Source organism: Salmo trutta, chromosome 2, assembly GCF_901001165.1.
Source record: "Salmo trutta chromosome 2, fSalTru1.1, whole genome shotgun sequence".
In the NCBI taxonomy this organism is placed as follows: domain Eukaryota; kingdom Metazoa; phylum Chordata; class Actinopteri; order Salmoniformes; family Salmonidae; genus Salmo; species Salmo trutta.
Window position 1 is genome coordinate 44,480,231 of NC_042958.1, and position 23,283 is coordinate 44,503,513.

The following is a 23,283-nucleotide window of genomic DNA, read 5'->3' on the forward strand; positions in this document are numbered from 1 at the left end:
CTCAAGGACATTCAGAGACCTGTCCCGAAGCCACTCCAGCGTTGTCTTAGCTGTGTGCTTAGGGCCGTTGTTCTGTTGGAAGGTGAACCTTCGTCCCAGTCTTGAGGTGCTGAGTACTCGGGAGCAGGTTTTCATCAAGGATCTCTCTGTACTTTGCTTCGTTCATCTTTCCCACAATTCTGACTAGCAGCGTGATACTGCCACCACCATGCTTCACCGTAGGGATGGTGCCACGTCCTCCAGACGTGACACTTGGCATTCAGGCCAAAGAGTTCAATCTTGGTATCATCAGCCCAGAGAGTCTTGTTTCTCATGGTCTGAGAATCTTTAGGTGCCTTTTGGCAAACTCCAAGCTGGCTGTCATGTGCCTTTTACTGAGGAGTGGTTTCCATCTGGCCACTCTACTATAAAGGCCTGATTGGTGGAGTGCTGCAGAGATGTTGTCATTTTCAGCAAATAAATGCACTAAATGACAATATTTTTATTTGGAATTTGGGAGAAACGTTGTTAGTAGTTTATAGAATAAAACTAAAATGTTAATTTTACCCAAACACAGACCTAAACATAGTAAAACCACAGAAACTGATAGTTTTGCAGTGGTCTCTTAATTTTTTCCAGAGCTGTATATAAAAAAGAAATCCACAAAAATATATGGGGGAAAACAAAAGATAAAATATATCTGAGTTGGGTCCTGGATCATTCTCTACATTTTCAACAAACAGCCATGCATTTTAGCAGCCTGTGGTCTCGTGTCTAACTTCTCTCCTCTCTGTCCATCTCTCCCTAAATCTCATCTCTGTCCACCGGTCTCTCTCTTTCTCTCCTCTCTGTCCACCGGACTCTCTCTTTCTCTCCTCTCTGTCCATCGGTCTCTCTCTTTCTCTCTTCTCTGTCCACCGGTCTCTCTCTTTCTCTCCTCTCTGTCCACCGGACTCTCTCTTTCTCTCCTCTCTGTCCACCGGACTCTCTCTTTCTCTCCTCTCTGTCCATCGGTCTCTCTCTTTCTCTCCTCTGTCCACCGGACTCTCTCTTTCTCTCCTCTCTGTCCACCGGACTCTCTCTTTCTCTCTGTCCATCGGTCTCTCTCTTTCACGCCTCTGTCCATCTCTTTCTTTCCTCTCTATCCATCTCTCTCTCCTCTCTGTCCATCGGCCTCTTTCTCTCTCTTCTTCCTGTACGTATTCAGTGGCTGTATATGACCATGTGTGGTTGAAGAGGACCAGTTTTCTCCCAGGAGAGGGACAGACCGAACAGCCAACGTGCCCTGCAAAGTGCCTCTTCACTGGGCTCATATAAATCTACTGTAGCCTCTTCCCTGAAACCATGCGTACCTTCCTAGCCTTTATCTTCCTCTGCCTGATCTGAACTATAGGGCTGTCCTGTACTGTACTGACTCAGATATTTTATTTCTCCATTGTCCTTTCCAGCACGGTTCCAGCTACTATGGTGAAAGAATAACCAGCCCTGTTCAGTTCGGCTCAGTTTGGCCCTATAGTGTGAATCAGTTACTCCTGCCAACTACACTACAGCACACCCTGCCCCACCCCCCTCAGCCTGCCAACTACACTACAGCACACCCTGACCCACCCCCCCTCAGCCTGCCAACTACACTACAGCACACCCTGACCCACCCCACCCCTCCAACTCCACTACAGCAAGTCCCCTAACCCACCCCACCTCAACCTGCCAACTACACTACAGCACACCCTGACCCACCCCTCCTCAGCCTGCCAACTACACTACAGCACACCCTGACCCACCCCACCCCTCCAACTCCACTACAGCAAGTCCCCTAACCCACCCCACCTCAACCTGCCAACTACACTACAGCACACCCTGACCCACCCCTCCTCAGCCTGCCAACTACACTACAGCACACCCTGACCCACCCCACCCCAGCCTGCCAACTACACTACAGCACACCCTGACCCACCCCACCCCACCCCTCCAACTACACTACACCAAGACACCTCACCCACCCCCCCTCAGCCTGCCAACTACACTACAGCACACCCTAACCCACCCCACCCCTCCAGCTACACTACACCAAGCCCCCTCACCCACCCCCTCTCAGCCTGCCAACTACACTACAGCACACCCTGACCCACCCCCTCTCAGCCTGCCAACTACACTACAGCACACCCTGACCCACCCCCTCTCAGCCTGCCAACTACACTACAGCACACCCTAACCCACCCCACCCCTCCAGCTACACTACACCAAGCCCCCTGACCCACCCCCTCTCAGCCTGCCAACTACACTACAGCAAGCCCCCTAACCCACCCCCTCTCAGCCTGCCAACTACAGTACAGCATACCCTGACCCACCCCCTCTCAGCCTGCCAACTACACTACAGCACACCCTGACCCACCCCCTCTCAGCCTGCCAACTACACTACACCAAGCCCCCTCACCCACCCCCTCTCAGCCTGCCAACTACACTACAGCAAGCCCCCTAACCCACCCCCTCTCAGCCTGCCAACTACAGTACAGCATACCCTGACCCACCCCCTCTCAGCCTGCCAACTACACTACAGCACACCCTGACTCACCCCCTCTCAGCCTGCCAACTACACTACAGCACACCCTAACCCACCCCACCCCTCCAGCTACACTACACCAAGCCCCCTGACCCACCCCCTCTCAGCCTGCCAACTACACTACAGCAAGCCCCCTAACCCACCCCCTCTCAGCCTGCCAACTACAGTACAGCATACCCTGACCCACCCCCTCTCAGCCTGCCAACTACACTACAGCACACCCTGACCCACCCCCTCTCAGCCTGCCAACTACACTACACCAAGCCCCCTCACCCACCCCCTCTCAGCCTGCCAACTACACTACAGCAAGCCCCCTAACCCACCCCCTCTCAGCCTGCCAACTACAGTACAGCATACCCTGACCCACCCCCTCTCAGCCTGCCAACTACACTACAGCACACCCTGACTCACCCCCTCTCAGCCTGCCAACTACACTACACCAAGCCCCCTCACCCACCCCCTCAGCCTGCCAACTACACTACAGCAAGCCCTCTCACTTACCCCCTCTCAGCCTGCCAGCTACATTACAGCAAGCCCCCTCACCCACCCCACCTCAGCTAACCCCATATAGCAGTGAGGGTCCTACTAGCCATGCAATGCTACGGGGTTACCTATGCAAAATGTTAGAATAGTTTTTTTTCACATTTTATTCACTGTGGAATTGTAGATCTGTCTGTAAACAAAGTGGGATGCACGACACTAATGAGCCATACTGGTATTGTCCCGGCCCTACTAGAGCTGTCTGTGAACAGCATGGGTCAGAGCACGAAGCATCACGAAGTATGGCTGTATGGATACACATTAGTTAAACTGAAGAGGATCAGGTCTGTTTGCCTTTTGCTGTTTAGTGCACGTGAACTGTTTCATCACCTGTTTGACCCACCGTGGGGTTAGTGGGGTGTCATGGGAATATTTACAGATAGTGGATCTGGATCACTCACTCACCGAGGTTCTGTCAACAACGTTGTCAAAGATATATCTTAGATTTTTAGGTTTATTATTTTGTGAGATATGAAGGAAGTATCTTGATTATTGCAGTGTTCTGGGTAATATCATTTGACTTATTCCCACAAACATTAGATTTTTTAACCACAGCTGATATTTGAGGACATTATTTGACTATGCCCACTAGGTGGAAGTATTGAAGAGTCTCAGTGTGGCGATCGTGGTACTGCAGTTGTAGAATGTTACTGTATATGAGTAAATACAGTATTTTAGTTATTAAACTGAACAAAAGTATAACTGACAAGTAACAAATCATAGTTTTTATGGGTTTAAAACATCTCATATTGGATAATATTTTAGAGACTGAGACCACGTGGATTGGATTACAATGCAGATTAAAGGGATGCTTAATCTAATTTTCATTCAAATGCATTTGAGTGGATTGGATTAAAGGGATGGTTAATCTAATTTTCATTGGGTAAAATGTATTTGAGTGGATTGGATTAAAGGGATGGATAATCAAATTTTCATTGGGTAAAATGTATTTGACTGGATTGGATTAAAGGGATGGTTAATCTAATTTTCATTCAAATGTATTTGAGTGGATTGGATTAAAGGGATGGTTAATCTAATTTTCATTGGGTAAAATGTATTTGAGTGGATTGGATTAAAGGGATGGATAATCAAATTTTCATTGGGTAAAATGTATTTGACTGGATTGGATTAAAGGGATGGTTAATCTAATTTTCATTCAAATGTATTTGAGTTGTCTATATAAATGATCTATAAGACCAAAGGAAGCAGTGCGAGGAAAAAGTTCAACATAATTAAATCCATCAATGGAAAAAGTTCAACATAATTAAATCCATCAATTTAGCCTTCCCTGTAGCTCAGTTGGTAGAGCATGGTGTTTGCAACACCAGGGTTGTGGGTTCGATTCCCACAGGGGGCCAGCACACGAAAAAAATTGTATGAAATGTATGCATTCACTACTGTAAGTCGCTCTGGATAAGAGCGTCTGCTAAATGACTAAAATGTAAATGTAATGTCTACTGTACTAACAAGATGCCTCTCCTTATACTTTACATTTTATAACTTATTTCAAATGAGTAAATAAGATTACTTGATTTATCCCAATGCTTTCTGATTGCATCTAATATCTACATGCTGCTGTTTGAAAAGTTCTGATTGTGTCAATCCTGTCTGCAAAAGCTAGTGATTGTGAATGTAGGGTGTGCCTTTAATACATGTTCACTTTAACTCCTGGGAGTGAACACTTTACTTTTATGGTCTTTGAAACTCTTGACATAAGAGGCATGGCTTTCATCAACTTCACACACACAGTAGAAATGAACATATTTGACCTAGATATAAAACTGGTCCTGAAGGTGATACTAATCAGTATTTTGATTCATCACATTTGATCCCATTTCAGAGCTGATCTGATTGGTCAAAAGAACAATTAGTGAAGAGAAAAAAAAGAAAATCTGAATTGGGCTGCTTGTCTAAACGCAGCCTGGTGGCAACCAAGATGTGCATTGCTCATGACCAAAGGCAAGTGCACAAGACGGAAGTGCACGCACGCAAACCATGAACACTAACCAAAGTCTTGCAGGTGTTTACATGGTTGTGCGCCAGGTGATAGACATTAACTGCAGTACCGGCGCTCTAACAAGTGGGGTAAACTAGACTTTATTTTGGAGACGTCTCAAAATTCGAGCAACTGAAGGACCAACACCACGGACAAATTGGCAGAGTAAGTTCAAATATGATTTTCTTCAACATTCCGGCTTGTAAAAGACCCGAGAGGTCCATTTTCCAGAATCAAATTCACCGTCTGGTCCCCAAGCAAATAAGTGCCATGAATCTTTATTCTATATGTCAGAGCCTTGTTCGTTCTACACATATTTCTATCTAAATGTTCCATGTAGTGCCTTGCTCATTCTACACAACATATTTCTATCTGAATGTTCCATGTAGTGCCTTGCTCATTCTACACAACATATTTCTATCTGAATGTTCCATGTAGTGCCTTGCTCATTCTACACAACATATTTCTATCTGAATGTTCCATGTAGTGCCTTGCTCATTCTACACAACATATTTCTATCTGAAAGTGCCTTGCTCGTTCTATAATGTCAGATCCTTGCTCGTTCTACACAACATATTTCTATCTGAATGTTGCATGTAATGGAAATGTCCTCAAGAAAGGATACAAAAAGGAATTAAAATAACCGGCATTCATTTGGGAACAAAAAGTTAACTACTGTAATTACATAACATGCAGAGAGCAAAGGGTAGGTGAGGCATAATTATTAGTGCCACCTGTTAGAATGTACGGTAGTTTGAACAGTAGGCTGTGATGAGCATATTTCAACAAGATCCTTGATTTAACGTTGTAGGACTTCCTTGAGTTGGACATTTTCCTGGACACCAAAAAAAAAAGGCATAGTCTTGGACTACATACTGTGGAAGATTAAATTAAGATTCTCCATTGAACTTGTTTTATTGTCCAGGACAACGCTCATCTGTGTCCGGGAAACCGGCCCTAGAAGTACACCGAGGAATAATAAAAAGATGCTCATTTGAATGTCAATTTTATTTATCAAAACAACATAAATGACATGAGACTTCGTGGAGAAAAAGGGTCTGATTACATTGACAACAGGCCATAACATGGTTTCATTACCAATAACATTTGGAGAGATTTCCGTTGGCTAACATAGGGGCACACAGCCAAGTTAAAGTAAAACATTTTCACTTAGTCATACGTTGATTTCAATGGGAGACTACATGAAAATGTGTTAGGAATCACCCCTATAGACATGATCCTGTATAAGGACATGACAGCTGTCATCACAACTATTAACGAAGGACCTGCTGTTACAGTACTACACAAACCTGCTAGCGATGGCTAACAGTTTGGAATAGTCTCCTTCCATTTTGCGCAAGTGTGTCGGTAGTGGAACCTTAATTCTAGTTCCCGTAGGGTTACCATTGTCTTCAATCAGGACAACATTGTTGGAGTCAAAACGCGGGTTCATCCGCTCTCCAGGCATCTTGTGGCCAACGATAAGAGCTTTTTTCTTCCCTCCCTTGATGGCTAGTAGAACGCGGTCGCCCACCTTGCCCACTCCATTCTTGGTGTACACGTGGATGACTCTAGGGGAGCGGTGCCACGGGGTATTACCCAGTGGACTGTTGTCAACAACACGTACCCTGGTCATCTTCTGGATGGCTGCGGCGGCTGCTGACACACTACGAGAGAGAGAGAATATATCATAAGAATATAGTCACTATGGCCAAGACTACAAGTCATTGAAATCACATACACATGGTTAGCAGATGTTAATGCGTGCGTAGCAAAATGCTTGGTTCCTAGCTCCAACAGTAGCAACTAACAAGTTAAATAATGGAATTAAGAAATATAGAAATGTTAGGACGAGCAACGTCAGAGTCCAAATATATGTGTATGTATAGACTGTAAATGGACAGTACATGGTAGAATATGTATGTAGCACTATATATCTGAGGAATAGTATATATACAGCAATAGTTAAATAGGATGAGCCTTGACTAGAATACACTATATACATTTAAAGTGGCTAAAACAGTATGGAAACATTCAAGGGGCCGGCGTTCCGTTATTCAAAGGGGCCCGCTTTCCGTTATTCAAAGGGGCCGGCGTTCCGTTATTCAAAGGGGCCGGCGTTCCGTTATTCAAAGGGGCCGGCGTTCCGTTATTCAAAGGGGCCGGCGTTCCGTTATTCAAAGGGGCCGGCGTTCCGTTATTCAAAGGGACCGGCGTTCCGTTATTCAAAGGGACCGGCGTTCCGTTATTCAAAGGGACCGGCGTTCCGTTATTCAAAGGGACCGGCGTTCCGTTATTCAAAGGGACCGGCGTTCCGTTATTCAAAGGGACCGGCGTTCCGTTATTCAAAGGGACCGGCGTTCCGTTATTCAAAGGGACCGGCGTTCCGTTATTCAAGGGACCGGGACCGGCGTTCCGTTATTCAAAGGGACCGGCGTTCCGTTATTCAAAGGGACCGGCGTTCCGTTATTCAAAGGGACCGGCGTTCCGTTATTCAAAGGGACCGGCGTTCCGTTATTCAAAGGGACCGGCGTTCCGTTATTCAAAGGGACCGGCGTTCCGTTATTCAAAGGGACCGGCGTTCCGTTATTCAAAGGGACCGGCGTTCCGTTATTCAAAGGGACCGGCGTTCCGTTATTCAAAGGGACCGGCGTTCCGTTATTCAAAGGGACCGGCGTTCCGTTATTCAAAGGGACCGGCGTTCCGTTATTCAAAGGGACCGGCGTTCCGTTATTCAAAGGGACCGGCGTTCCGTTATTCAAAGGGACCGGCGTTCCATTACTATGTACACAGGGCAGCAGCCTCTAAGGTGCAGGGTAGAGTAACCGGGTGGTAGCTGTCTCGTGACAGTGACTAAAGTTCAGGGCAGGGTACTGGGCGGAGGGCCGGTTAGAACCGTGTTAGGAATCACCCCATAATTCAATAAGAATGATTGTACACGAGGTTACATGACGTGCACAGAGAAAAATGTTTGGCCTTTCATAACAGATGACTGGACATCAGGCAACTAGCAGATACATAGCTACAGATTGGTTGTATCACATGATCTGGTGTACAAAGATTTTTGGTATCCATTACTGGGCGTTACTGGACAGGGGGATACCTAGTCAATTGTCCAACAATGTATTCAACTGAAATGTGTCTTCTGGATTTAACCCAGGGAAGATAATTTCTTTGTAAGTAGGCAAACGTACAAAATCAGCAGGGGATCAAAAAAAAAAAATCCCCACTGTATAGTACCAGTCAAGTTTGGACACACACTCATTCCAGGGTTTTTCTTAATTTTTACTATTTTCTACATTGTAGGATAATAGTGAAGACATCACAACTCTGAAATAACACATGGAATCATGTAGTAACCAAAAAAAAAAAAGTGTTAAACAAATCAAATATATTTTAGATTCTTCAAAGTAGCCACCCTTTGCCTTGACAGCTTTGCACACTCTTCGCATTCTCTCAACCAGCTTAATGAGGTAGTCACCTGGAATACTTTTCCAACAGTCTTGAAGGAGTTCCCACATATGCTGAGCCCTTGTTGGATGCTTTTCCTTCACTCTGCGGTCCAACTCATCCCAAACCATCTCAATTTGGTTGAGAGATTTGGAGACCAGGTCAACTGATGCCGCACTCCATCCTCTCCTTCTTGGTCAAATAGCCCTTACACAGCCTGGAGGTGTGTTTTGGGTCATTGTCCTGTTGAAAAACAAATTATAGTGGGACTAAGCCCAAACCAGATGGGATGGCAAATCGCTGCAGAATGCTGTGGTATCCATGCTGGTTAATTGTGTCTTGAATTCTCAATAAATCACTGACAGTGTCACCAGCAAAGCACCCCCCCACCATCACACTTCCTCCTCCATGCTTCACGGTGGGAACCACACATGCGGAGATCATCTGTTCACCTACTCTGCATCTCACAAAGACACAGCGGTTGGAACCAAAAATCTAAAATTTGGATATCAGACAAAAGGACAGATTTCCACCGGTCTAATGTCCATTGCTCGTGTTTCTTGGCCTAAGCAAGTCTCTTCTTATTATTGGTGTGGTTTCTTTGCAGCAATTCCACCATAAAGGCCTGATTCACAGTCTCCTCTGAACAGTTGATGTTGAGATGTGTCTGTTACTTGAACTCTGAAGCATTTATTTGGGCTGCAATTTCTGAGACTGGTAACTAATGAACTTATCCTCTGCAGCAGAGGTAACTCTGGGTCTTCCTTTCCTGTGGCGGTCCTTATGCGGCAGGTGGCCTGGTGGGTAGGAGTGTTGGGCCAGTAACCGAAAGGTTGCTGGATCAAATCCCCGAGCTGACAAGGTAGAAATCTGTAATTCTGCCCCTGAACAAGGCAGTTAACTGTTCACCGGGTGCCGAAGACGTGGATGTCGATTAAGGCAGCACCCAGCACCTCTCTGATTCAGAGGGGTTGGGTTAAATGCAGAAGACATTTCAGTTGAATGCATTCAGTTGTAGAACTGACTAGGTATCCCCCTTTCCCTCATGAGAGCCAGTTTCATCATAGCGCTTGATGGTTTTTGCGACTGCACTTGAAGAAACTTCCAAAGTTCTTTGACTGACCTTCATGTCTTAAAGTAATGATGGACTGTCGTTTTCTCTTTGCTTATTTCAGCTGTCCTTGCCATAATATGGACTTGGTCTTTTACCAAATAGGGGCATCATCTGTATACCACACCTACCTTGTCACAACACAACTAATTGGCTCAAATGCATTAAGGAAATAAATTCCACAAATTAACATTTAATTACGCACACCTGTTAACTGAAAAGCATTCCAGGTGACTACCTCATGAAGCTGGTTGAGAGAAAGCCAAGAGTGTGCAAAGCTGTCAAGGTAAAGGGTGGCTACTTTGAATAATCTTTAATATATTTTGGTGTTACACTTTGTTCGTTACTACAGGATTCCATGTGTTATTTCATAGTGTTGATGTCTTCACTATTATTCTACAATGTAGAAAATAGTAAAAATAAATAAAAACCCTGGAATGAGTAGGTGTGGCCAAACTTTTGACTGGTGCTGTATATTTGCGCCCATCTCAGTGAACTAATCCATTGCAGAGGCCTAGACTACAAGACAATTTATGATTTATTCAAAAATGTGTTTGGAGGCTCAATATTGAGGGTGTGACTCAATTGAGGAAACTCCAGAGGCCAAATCCAGCTCAGTACCACATTGCCATGAGCCTCCCAAATGTAACGATGCGGGGGGGAGGGGGGGCTCTGTATAGCTCCGCATTGACATGATTGGTTGGCGGTAGGTGGGGGCGGTACATCCTGTATAAACACATTCACTTCCTTGACAACAGCTCTGCACTGCTCCGTGAAGCACAATAAGTATGAATACCCTGATTTCTGCTGAGGCCGTATCACCGTAAATACTGCACGTCCAATGCTGACGTCAGATTGACCATGCGCGCAGATGCACAATGCACTTTTCCTCTCCAGAATACACTTCTCTCCCGCCAATTTATGCACATTCATTGTTTCATAACTTCATTGTGTGAATTGTTTGCGTTTGATTGTTAGTGGATATCAATTTCCCATGACATTTCACCAGTAGAACATTTACCCTTCATTCCTAATCTAAAATGTTTGTTACAGTCTTATTTTAATGCATTCAATATGATTCCAGTCTTCCTGTTCTCATTGTGGGAGTGAACACAATGGTTTGCAGAGTGCACAACCTATGCTATACTTGTGAGAAACAAGTTTTGGTTTATTTAATTCCATTTACGAGTTCTGTCAATTTAGTCATTGTCTTTTGTTTGGCGCGCTCCTGTCAATGTTGTGCAAGGACACGTACGCATAGAAGTAGTCCTAGGCTCCCTGGCCAGCGGGCAAATGTAGGCATATAAATGTGCACATTTGGGGGTCTGATAGTATTTCTGATTGGCTTAACGCCCCACCACTAATGAACTGTGGAGCTTCTCAAAGTAATGTTGTTTTCTTCACCTCAAGTAAACAAAGTCTGTTTTTACATCCATTGAGAATGACAATAGTTCCTCAATGTATTTGAAAAATCTTTCCAGCCCTCTCCCTTTGGATAACCACTCAGCGTGAAAGGGAACAATGTCATGCTCTGATCCAGTGGAAACGTCATAAAATAGGCTTCTTATCAGTGCTTGACTTGGACTGAAATAGGTTCCAGTACTTATTTTGGGTGCTGGTACTGTTTATATTTAGGTGCAGGAGCTCCACAATACTTTTGAGCTAATATTCTATAAGAGGGACAGAAGCTCAGGCAGTAGAATGTGAGGTGGCAGTACTCAGCTCCGGTGAGCTCCTGCCCAAATCAAGCACTGCTTCTTATCCCTTACGCAAGTTCGCTAGTGCAAGCTTTGGGCCAGACCCAAGTTAATAGTTGATACAATGTTTCAAGTTCATTGCAGACAGGCCATGTGTAGCCAATGTGATTTATAGTTTTTTTAAACATTTTTTATCTGGATATTTTCTACCTGCAGGCTGCAATGTTTTTATTTGTTGGCTTTTTGTCAGCTATGTTTACATAGTTGGCAATAGAATTTTGATTAACCACATGACAATGATTTTGACATATGAAGACATCATTATAAAGTAAATGAAACGGTTTCACAAATGTGCATATGTGAACCATAACTGGCATGCAGATCGGTAGGAATGGTAAGATAAATTGGCATTCCACATGAGGAGGAAGGTCGCCGACTCCTCGTGTAGCCTATTACCAGCAACTTCAGGAGAGTAATGGCAGAATCTGCGAAAGCCAGCAGGAGTGGGAGGAGAATAGTTGGGTCTGGATCTCTGGCGCCCTCGAGGCATCAAACCATAAGCTTAAAGCATCAGACAAGCTCAGTGCATATAGTTGATTTTATTAAAACACATAGGGTATTTCTATATATGTAAAAATACACGTTTAAAAAATTTGAGCAATTGATTGGTTGAAAGAACAGACGACTTTCGGTCTACCAAGATTGTTTTTTGTTGGGGATGTAATGGAACTGAGTCATGATCAAGGGCTACGCCAAACAGAATCTGGCCTTGCAGGACGTAGGTGGGGCAAATCTCTTTTAAGCCCAGGAAGCAGCCATTCACCAGCTTTCAAGCTTAATAATGTCAAAATACATTCGTTATTCAAATATGGAGTTTTGATTAGCAAATATCGTAATTTACTGCCGCCACGGCTGGTATGTACTTCCAAAAAAAGTCTAAATAAACGGAGAAACAAATAATAATTTTCGGGACCTACAATTTATTGAGCTGGTGTAGACTTCTGACCTGTACATGGCATTAAGGTTAGTGCTATCGGGGATCCTTGGGAGGTGAGTGATCAGAGGTGCAGAATAGGCATTTTTACAGTTGCTTGTAAATCTTTATTTAGACCTTTTTTAGATGTGCATACCGTTCATGACGACAGTAAATGACAGTAGTTGCTAATGGAAATATGAGTAATGAACGTATTTTAAATATTAAAGCTGCAATATGTAACTTTTTTGGTGACCCACAAAACGCACATAGAAAAATTGAGTTATAGATCGTTCATTAGCATTGAAAGCAAGTCTAGGAAGTGGTAAATCTGTTCTGTGTGCCATTTCTGTGTTTTTAGGCCGTCATTGTAAATAATATTTTCATAATTGACTTGCCCAGTTAAATAAAGGTTAAATAAATTCCCGTTCATAAATGTTGTTTTTGTAACTTTTACTATTTGGTGTACAATCTGTGTAGGTAGCAAATACAATACAGTGTGCGACAGGGAAAGCAAATATACACAATGAAGGCAGATAACTTATATATCAAAACAAATTGTCACCTGAAAGCCTTGTGATGCGTCAGTGACGACAGTTGAGCGAGGAACCCACTGCATGATCTTGAAATAAGAGCCATGGATGGACCCTTCTTATTATACCTCAGAGGTCGGACCTTGTAAGAAGAGAAGAGGTTAGCTAGCTATGCATGCATCATTTTGCCAATGGTCAGCTAGTTAACATCGCTAGCTAGCTATCTAGCAACTGAACAGACAATCATGGGTTATTAAAGCAAGTTTCAAGTTAAAGCTACTAATTTCGCTATGTCTAAGCTTTACCACGTCGTATGTTTATGTATGTAGCTACATGTTTCCGACTTTCGCTAAATAAAATGGAATAATTGCAGCTACCTTACAAGCGAGCTAGTTAGCAACTTTTTCAAGAGCGCTCCATAGCAATGTCAAAACGTCATCAAACAGCGACCCAACTGATTACCAAACGCTGTGGACCAAACGCGCACCTCATTTCTTATATATTTTGTATCGTGTGATAAGAGCTTTTTGTTAGTTCATAGTCGATACTTTATAGATGATAGTCGATACCCATTTTAGTTGATCACTCAATTAAAAAAGGGCCATGAGGAAATATATATTGTAATGTGTCAATAATAACGCACTGGGTGACGAATCTGTTCTATATGTCATATGTCTATGATTTTGGTACGCCCTGTTCATTTCAATGGGGTACGCACCTCGCCTCATCCGATCCAACTCTTCTGCCTTGTTTAGCTGCTGCTGTGCTTGTAACTGGCTAGCGGTTAGCTACTAAGCTCACTGCTTAATCGTGTTTTTTTTTGTTGACGAAGATCGAAAGAGTGCGTATGATTTTGGAGGGACTAGATTTTATTTTCTACCTGGGAATCATACAAGATTTGGATATAATACGAAGATTTTGGCCGTTTGGATCGTGGTGTGTGGAGCTCGTTTGTCTTGACTGGTTTGGGAAAATCCACTGCCTATCAAATAACAGGTAAATAAATCACAGTCATTCACAGTTAGCTTGGTAGCTACCTAGCTAAATCGTAAACTGTTATTAAAACGTTTATTTTTGATAGAAATCTAGCAAGCTACTGTCTAGCTAAACTAGTTAAATTCGTGAAATAGCACGGTAACGTTAGGTTACCAAACGAGGTAACTAGATATACCATCTCCAGCCTTGCCATGCTAACTATCTACAATATCTGACAGACAAAATGGGTGAGACGTGTTTTATGTTGACTAACGTTACTCAGTGAGAGAGTAAACAGAGAAAGACGCAAAAACAGGCTCAGGATTATTGTAATGTACATTAAATCAACGTGTCCTTAGTTATAGCTAGCAATGCCATCGATGTCCAAGAAAGGCAGCTACAGTAACGTTATAACCTAAATGAAATAGGGCAATGGTTTGGAAGATGGCTCATCTACAGATTAGTGATGATAATAACTAGCTAACACGGCCTAATCCTTATAACTGAACAATGTTCACACACTGGTTTCGTCTTGTGCTGCTACCGTTACCGTTTACTCGGTGTGTATTTATTATTACTTTCATTATTAACTACTTGTTTTACTTCTCTATTTCTCTATTTTATTTTTCTCTCTGCGTTGTTCGGGAAGGGCCCGTTAAGTAAGCGTTTCACTGTTCGTCTACACCTGTTGTTTACGAAGCATGTGAATAATAAAAAATGTTTATTTGATAATGCGTTTTATTCGTCATTGCAGAGGCCCAACCTGTGACAGTTTCGCCAGGGTCCCCATAGTGACAGAGAGGGGTAAACCGTACCCAGGCTGTCACCCACTCATGCTATGGGAATGCTCTCTCAGGCCAACGAAGGAGAGAATAGCTGAGAAGGCTACTATCATTTTAGTACTATTTGCTAGTGAAACCAATAACAGATGTAGCCGCAGGAAGTGTACCTCTGGTCCAGGGCATTGGTGCGGCTTTTTAATGCTGAACATTCCTTCACTAACACCCAGGACCAGAGCTACTGAAGCCAATTCCCCGATACAGAGGCTGAATATGAGACGGCCTGGGCTCCCCAAACTCCTTGCTACGGCCCGTCCACGGACATTTAGTTTATTATCCGCAATGACTCTGGATCTGAGTAGCTCCCCGACGATTTCTAGAGTGAAAATCCGTCTGATTTGTCCCAGAAACCGGTGGGTTGGGCCAGAGACTGAACAAGCGTGGGGTAAAAGCGGCGTTTTGAAAACGTACCATTCATTTGCCTTTGATACTCTGCATTGTTAGAGATAATCAACTCTCCGATGACATTGTTTTGTCCAACACCCTACATTTTGACTTCAATGTAGCGAATCGAGCGCAATGCTCCAGGTCCTTTCCAACCGCTCTGCAAAAAAACCCCACTCAATTTATTAAAATCACATTTTAACCAACACAATCTATTTTTGTGACTACCTGGACTTGGTTTTGAAGTATTTTGGTTTTGAAATATTGAAACCAAACCATATGATTTGAATGAAAAGTATTTTCATAAACAAGAGGAAAAGGTAAGAAGCGCTCATTATTTCAAATATGCTACATGTCATATTAAACAGCGTATAAACACTCTGAATAGGTTACATGTCATATTAAACAGCATATAAACACTCTAAATAAACTACATGTCATATTAAACAGTGTATACACACTCTGAATAGGTTACATGTCATATTAAACAGCATATAAAAACTCTGAATAAACTACATGTCATATTAAACAGCGTATAAACACTCTGAATAAACTACATGTCATATTAACACTCTAAATATGCTACATGTCATATTAAACAGCATATAAACACTCTAAATAGGATACATGTCATATTAAACAGCATATTAACACTCTAAATAGGCTACATGTCATATTAAACAGCATATAAACACTCTAAATAGGTCAGGAGCCAGACAGGGAGCCTAAGAAGGAACGGAAATTAATTATTTAGGATATATATTTTTTCAATTATTTCAAGGCTGTATAGCCTGCAAGCATTGTGCTACACCCACAAATGCATCTGCTAAACATGTTTATGTGACAAATACAATTTGATTTGATTTACAAATAAATATATTGTGAACCATTTCAGGCTGGCAGAGACATTAAGCGCTCAGCATGTGAACAGTTGTATTAAATCATTCTAGTTGATAAGTTGCACATATAGACTGTGATGAAAAATGAAAAAATGCCTTATTAGCCTCCGTCTATTGTGCCTTTTTGAATTCATTTTTTTTTAGAAACATGAGTTTGACCAGAGTCTGTGGCTTCAGGCTCATGCGATGGTTCCTGTAGAGCAGGCCAGCAGCGGAGAATATCCTCGTTGTGCTTGCAGGGCCACTGGGGATCCTAAACACCCTTCTGGCTACTCTGGGACGTTTTTTTTCCTCCATTTTTCTGTAGGCAGGTCTAAAGGATTTTAGGTAAAATAACTATCAAAATGGAGGTAATATGCCTTGCCTATTGGGCCCAAATCAATAATGGCCTATTGTGTGTATAGATAATAGAATGAAAATGAACTGAACTTTTTAAGAGATCCGACTTTTTGTTTATAAATACTGCCACTGTGACATACTTAAGCGAGCTACCCACCTTCTTTTAGCATGTGCATGTAGTATGTACACCGTCATGCTTTCAGATACCTCTCTTTTCAACTTCCACAATGATTCTTTAGTTGTGGACACTACATCACCACACTCCCTCTCTTGCTCTTGGTCCTCATCTTTTGTAAGTCACCTTGATTTTTTTACCTGTGTGTTTTATCAGTTTCTTTATGAAAATATTTAGTGAACTCTGTGACAGTAGCTAAAGCAAGGGGCTATAGCAGCACACAAGTAGACTACAGATGCATGCTGGGCCGGGCATGCCCTGAGCTTGTGAGGTGAGCGCTACTGGAGCGAAATTGGAGCAGGTGAGAAGACTGACGCTCCAACCTTTGGGGAAACTCGCTCCAAGCTCCAGTTAAATTGTGCACGTTCCACTCCTTTCTCCACTCTGCTCCGTTCACATACTCTGCTACCGTCTAGCAGATGGAGACTGATAGATGCTGTTTATCTCCAGCCACATCACTAGCTGGCTACAGCCCGGTACTCTACCCTGCACTTTAGAGACTGCTGCCTCATGTATATAGAGTAGAGGTCGACCGATTATGATTTTTCAACGCCGATACCGTTTATTGGAGGACCAAAAAAAGCTGATACCGATTAATCGGCCAATTTTTTTACTTTTTAAAATTTGTAATAATGACAATTACAACAATACTGAATGAACGCTAGCCATTTCACATTGGTTACACCAGCTAATCTTGGGAGTTGATAGGCTTGAAGTCATAAACAGCGCAATGCTTGAAGCACAGAGAAGAGCTGCTGGCAAAACGCACGAAAGTGCTGTTTGAATGAATGCTTACGAGCCTGCTGCTGCCTACCACTGCTCAGTCAGACTGCTCTATCAAATAGCAAATCATAGACTTAATTATAATATAATAACACACAGAAATACGAGCCTTTGTTCATTAATATGGTCGAATCCGGAAACTATCATCTCGAAAACAAAACGTTTTTTCTGCTACCTCTCCTTCGACAGCACGTGAAGCAGTGCAGAGTTTGACTAGGCTGCCTGTGGTTGTTTGGCATGCAAAAGGACTAGTTCATCAATGACTGTCAGGGTTTCTATTAGCTGGCAATTGACAGCTTTTTGGCCAATATTTTTTTATATTTTTTTATAATTATAATAATTGAAAGGCCAATAAATTAAACTGTTGCCGGGCAAAATTACTGCGAGGAAAAAAATATCTAAATTAAAAGTAATTATTTTTATTCATAGACTGGCATTTCCAGCAATGTAAATACATTTGACCTTACATTTACATTTTAGTCATTTAGCAGACGCTCTTATCCAGAGCGACTTACATTTCATAAAAAAAATTTTTTCCCCCCTGTACTGGCCCCCCGTGGGAATCGAACCCACAACCCTGGTGTTGCAAACACCATGCTCTACCAACTGAGCTACAGGGAAGGCCGGGAAGCACCTTCATGCTTATTGGTCTATAGGTTAATTTGCAGAATTAAAATTGGCCTGTTTTGTATTTTCATTAATCATCATGTATCTTATTTATCCAATGAAACTATCACACGTGCACAGCCTACAGAGCCTATTTTGAGAGGGCTTTCTCCTTCTCAGCTGCTCAGCTGCTGGAGTAAAACATGTGCTTTTATAAGCCCATTCATTGCGCAACAATTATAAATGCAATTGCGTGCAACATTTTAAAAATAGATATTATTTTTATTTCTCAACTGGTAATTGAAGCACGCTTCCCATTCACCATTCAAGTGCAGGCAACAGGCTATCGGAGCATCACCACCACTTTACAATGTGAGCTGGAGGTCATATGCAAAAGTTTTTTGTCATATTATGAGGCATGTCTTACCTTGCTTCTGAGTAGCCTATAGGCAAAATCCCACCATGGAAACGTGGAGGCAATTATTTTATAAAGACTTCATAGCAGTGGCGGTTCTAGACCATTTCAACTGGGGGGGACAAGCTGGGGCCAGTTGTACTGTTAGAGGGGCCAGTTACATTAGACGTTATTGTTGTCATATCGTTTTCTACACTGCATTGCAGGCATTAGCAGGCAAAAGACCATGTTCATAATCATCATCATTGCCACTGTCTAATAACGGATGTAAAAAAGGAACAATAGCAAAAATGTGTTATGTAAAAATTATTTCATACTCCACATTTAAGGGGGCCACAAGGGGGTCCAAAATTGTTGTCACAGGGGCACTGCCGCCCCCCCCCCCAGAACCGCTAGTGCTTCATAGGCGGTGTGTGAGTTTGAAGTTTGGGGAAGCTTAACATTTATTCTGACCGTTTCCACCGTTCTGTGTGCCAGTTGTGATTTTTCATATCCAAATTTTCGTGGAACAGTTTAATTTCAATAATGTTTTTCGTTTTGTCAGTCATTGTCAAGTGGGTTAATCATTTAAATTTGAATGAAAACGATAAAAATGGAAAAGGAACTGATGCGAGATCACCAGCCTCTGTTATGGACATGTTAATTACACCGTGACCCATTGGTGGCTAAAGGAACTCATGGAACATGGAACTCAACCTATAGGCCAATGCAGCAGTAGGACTATAGTCTGTGAGTTTGACGCGCTCATTTACCAAGGTCAATTTACTACTGGTGATATATGTAATGGAATTTTTTAAATTGTTTTTATCAAAAGGAACGAAGAATTCACACAATGAAACAATAAATGCGCAAGATTGGTGGGAGAGAGACTCGCCTATATCTTCGCCACACACCTCTCCCCTTCTTGTCTCAACATTTTAAAATGATACTTTAGACACTTGATCTTCACACGATCTAACTGACCGCTGCAACTCAATAATAAGCTATGCCTATTGCCAAGCGCGCGGCCCAAATAGGCATAGCCTACGAGCTTGGGGATTGAAACGATCCACAGCAATTGTTTTCAAGAACCAATGATTATCGGTTCCTCTGTGGCTAAATCATGCTTTCTGGTGAATTATTTTTAATCCATTTATTTTCATTTACGTCCCTACTTCCCATTTCTCTCCTGTTCTATTGGTTACCATTTACTTCTCTATTGGACCCACCGCTATGACATTTCTCTCCAGTTCTATTGGTTTTTATAATAACTTTTTTTGGTTGTCCAGAAGCCAAAGGAACAATCCTAGTTATATTATCAACACATCCTGGTCCTGTTGTCAACCCATCCTGGTTATATCATCAACCCATCCTGGTCATATTAACAACCCATCCTGGTCCTGTTATCAACCCATCCTGGTCCTGTTATCAACCCGTCCTGTTATCAACCCATCCTGGTTATATTATCAACCCATCCTGGTTATATTATCAACCCATCCTGGTCCTGTTATCAACCCATCCTGGTTATATTATCAACCCATCCTGGTTATATTATCAACCCATCCTGGTTATATCATCAACCCATCCTGGTCATATTAACAACCCATCCAGGTCCTGTTATCAACCCATCCTGGTCCTGTTATCAACCCATCCTGGTTATATTATCAACCCATCCTGGTTATATCATCAACCCATCCTGGTCATATTAACAACCCATCCAGGTCCTGTTATCAACCCATCCTGGTCCTGTTATCAACCCATCCTGGTTATATTATCAACCCATCCTGGTTATATTATCAACCCATCCTGGTTATATTATCAACCCATCCTGGTTATATTATCAACCCATCCTGGTTATAGTATCAACCCATCCAGGTCCTGTTATCAACCCATCCTGGTCCTGTTATCAACCCATCCTGGTTATAGTATCAACCCATCCAGGTCCTGTTATCAATTCGTCCTGGTCGTATTGTCAACCCATCCTGGTTATATTATCAACCCATCCTGGTCCTGTTATCAACCCATCCTGGTCCTGTTATCAACCCATCCTGGTTATATTATCAACCCGTCCTGTTATCAACCCATCCTGGTTATATTATCAACCCATCTTAGTCCTGTTATCAACCCATCCTGGTTATATTATCAACCCATCCTGGTTATAGTATCAACCCATCCAGGTCCTGTTATCAACCCATCCTGGTCCTGTTATCAACCCATCCTGGTTATAGTATCAACCCATCCAGGTCCTGTTATCAATTCGTCCTGGTCGTATTGTCAACCCATCCTGGTTATATTATCAACCCATCCTGGTCCTGTTATCAACCCATCCTGGTCCTGTTATCAACCCATCCTGGTTATATTATCAACCCATCTTAGTCCTGTTATCAATCCATCCTGGTCCTGTTATCAACCCATCCTGGTTATATTATCAACCCATCCTGGTTATATTATCAACCCATCCTGGTTATATTATCAACCCATCCTGGTTATATTATCAACCCATCCTGGTTATATTATCAACCCATCTTAGTCCTGTTATCAATCCATCCTGGTCCTGTTATCAAGCCATCCTGGTTATATTATCAACCCATCCAGGTCCTGTTATCAACCCATCCTGGTTATATTATCAACCCATCTTAGTCCTGTTATTAACCCATCTTAGTCCTGTTATTAACCCATCTTAGTCCTGTTATCAACCCATCCTGGTCCTGTTATCAACCCATCCTGGTCATAAGAATCGAACAGATCTTTCCATCTCTTTCACATATGGAACCACTATCCGCTGGTTAGAATGCCGTTTTCCCAGGTGCTCTGGTTAGAATGGCGTTTTCCCAGGTGTGCTGGTTAGAATGGCGTTTTCCCAGGTGCTCTGGTTAGAATGGCGTTTTCCCAGGTGCGCTGGTTAGAATGGCGTTTTCCCAGGTGCTCTGGTTAGAATGGCGTTTTCCCAGGTGCTCTGGTTAGAATGGCGTTTTCCCAGGTGCTCTGGTTAGAATGGCGTTTTCCCAGGTGCTCTGGTTAGAATGGCGTTTTCCCAGGTGCTCTGGTTAGAATGGCGTTTTCCCAGGTGCTCTGGTTAGAATGGCGTTTTCCCAGGTGCTCTGGTTAGAATGGCGTTTTCCCAGGTGCTCTGGTTAGAATGGCGTTTTCCCAGGTGCTCTGGTTAGAATGGCGTTTTCCCAGGTGCTCTGGTTAGAATGGCGTTTTCCCAGGTGCTCTGGTTAGAATGGTGTTTTCCCAGGTGTGCTGGTTAGAATGCCGTTTTCCCAGGTGCTCTGGTTAGAATGGCGTTTTCCCAGGTGCTCTGGTTAGAATGGCGTTTTCCCAGGTGCTCTGGTTAGAATGGCGTTTTCCCAGGTGCTCTGGTTAGAATGGTGTTTTCCCAGGTGCTCTGGTTAGAATGGCGTTTTCCCAGGTGCTCTGGTTAGAATGGTGTTTTCCCAGGTGCTCTGGTTAGAATGGTGTTTTCCCAGGTGTGCTGGTTAGAATGGCGTTTTCCCAGGTGCTCTGGTTAGAATGGCGTTTTCCCAGGTGCTCTGGTTAGAATGGCGTTTTCCCAGGTGCTCTGGTTAGAATGGCGTTTTCCCAGGTGCTCTGGTTAGAATGGCGTTTTCCCAGGTGCTCTGGTTAGAATGGTGTTTTCCCAGGTGTGCTGGTTAGAATGGTGTTTTCCCAGGTGCTCCGGTTAGAATGGCGTTTTCCCAGGTGCTCCGGTTAGAAAGGCGTTTTCCCAGGTGCTCCGGTTAGAATGGCGTTTTCCCAGGTGCTCTGGTTAGAATGGCGTTTTCCCAGGTGCGCTGGTTAGAATGGCGTTTTCCCAGGTGCTCTGGTTAGAATGGCGTTTTCCCAGGTGCTCCGGTTAGAATGGCGTTTTCCCAGGTGCTCTGGTTAGAATGGCGTTTTCCCAGGTGCTCCGGTTAGAATGGTGTTTTCCCAGGTGCTCTGTTTAGAATGGTGTTTTCCCAGGTGTGCTGGTTAGAATGGTGTTTTCCTAGGTGCTCTGTTTAGAATGGTGTTTTCCCAGGAGTGCTGGTTAGAATGGTGTTTTCCCAGGTGCTCTGGTTAGAATGGTGTTTTCCCAGGTGTGCTGGTTAGAATGGTGTTTTCCCAGGTGCTCTGGTTAGAATGGCGTTTTCCCAGGTGCTCTGGTTAGAATGGTGTTTTCCCAGGTGCTCTGGTTAGAATGGTGTTTTCCCAGGTGCTCTGGTTAGAATGGCGTTTTCCCAGGTGCTCTGGTTAGAATGGCGTTTTCCCAGGTGCTCTGGTTAGAATGGTGTTTTCCCAGGTGCTCTGTTTAGAATGGTGTTTTCCCAGGTGCTCTGGTTAGAATGGTGTTTTCCCAGGTGTGCTGGTTAGAATGGTGTTTTCCCAGGTGTGCTGGTTAGAATGGTGTTTTCCCAGGTGTGCTGGTTAGAATGGTGTTTTCCCAGGTGTGCTGGTTAGAATGGTGTTTTCCCAGGTGTGCTGGTTAGAATGGCGTTTTCCCAGGTGCGCTGGTTAGAATGGCGTTTTCCCAGGTGCGCTGGTTAGAATGGCGTTTTCCCAGTTGCGCTGGTTAGAATGGCGTTTTCCCAGGTGCTCTGGTTAGAATGGCGTTTTCCCAGGTGCTCTGGTTAGAATGGCGTTTTCCCAGGTGCTCTGGTTAGAATGGCGTTTTCCCAGGTGCTCTGGTTAGAATGGCGTTTTCCCAGGTGCTCCGGTTAGAATGGCGTTTTCCCAGGTGCTCTGGTTAGAATGGCGTTTTCCCAGGTGCTCTGGTTAGAATGGCGTTTTCCCAGGTGCTCTGTTTAGAATGGTGTTTTCCCAGGTGTGCTGGTTAGAATGGTGTTTTCCCAGGTGCTCTGTTTAGAATGGTGTTTTCCCAGGTGTGCTGGTTAGAATGGTGTTTTCCCAGGTGCTCTGGTTAGAATGGTGTTTTCCCAGGTGTGCTGGTTAGAATGGTGTTTTCCCAGGTGCTCTGGTTAGAATGGCGTTTTCCCAGGTGCTCTGGTTAGAATTGTGTTTTCCCAGGTGCTCTGGTTAGAGTGGCGTTTTCCCAGGTGCTCTGGTT

The 23,283-nt window shown here is 43.4% G+C and overlaps 2 protein-coding genes across 3 annotated transcripts in view; one reads left to right on the forward strand and one right to left on the reverse strand.

Moving 5' to 3' along the window:
- Positions 1 to 4,228, forward strand: part of LOC115155639 (calpain-1 catalytic subunit) — a 54,481-nt gene extending 50,253 nt beyond the window's left edge. The window contains exon 23 of the mRNA XM_029702464.1: positions 1,187 to 4,228. Within this exon, the coding sequence (XP_029558324.1) occupies positions 1,187 to 1,213 (27 nt within the window). The 3' untranslated portion in view covers positions 1,214 to 4,228. The remainder of the gene's footprint in view (positions 1 to 1,186) is intronic.
- A 1,836-nt stretch (positions 4,229 to 6,064) lies between these two features.
- mrpl14 (mitochondrial ribosomal protein L14) lies at positions 6,065 to 13,316 on the reverse strand. 2 transcript variants are annotated; one of them, XM_029702493.1, is made up of 3 exons: positions 13,217 to 13,316; positions 12,872 to 12,981; positions 6,065 to 6,742 (listed from the first exon to the last, which is right to left on the reverse strand). In XM_029702493.1, the coding sequence occupies exons 2-3, from the start codon at positions 12,943 to 12,945 to the stop codon at positions 6,376 to 6,378; spliced, it is 441 nt and encodes a 146-aa protein (XP_029558353.1). In that variant the 5' UTR covers positions 12,946 to 12,981; positions 13,217 to 13,316; the 3' UTR covers positions 6,065 to 6,375. The 2 variants fall into 2 exon arrangements, with proteins under 2 accessions (XP_029558353.1, XP_029558362.1); XM_029702502.1 differs by having other exon boundaries at positions 13,222 to 13,283.
- Positions 13,317 to 23,283: the final 9,967 nt, after the last annotated feature.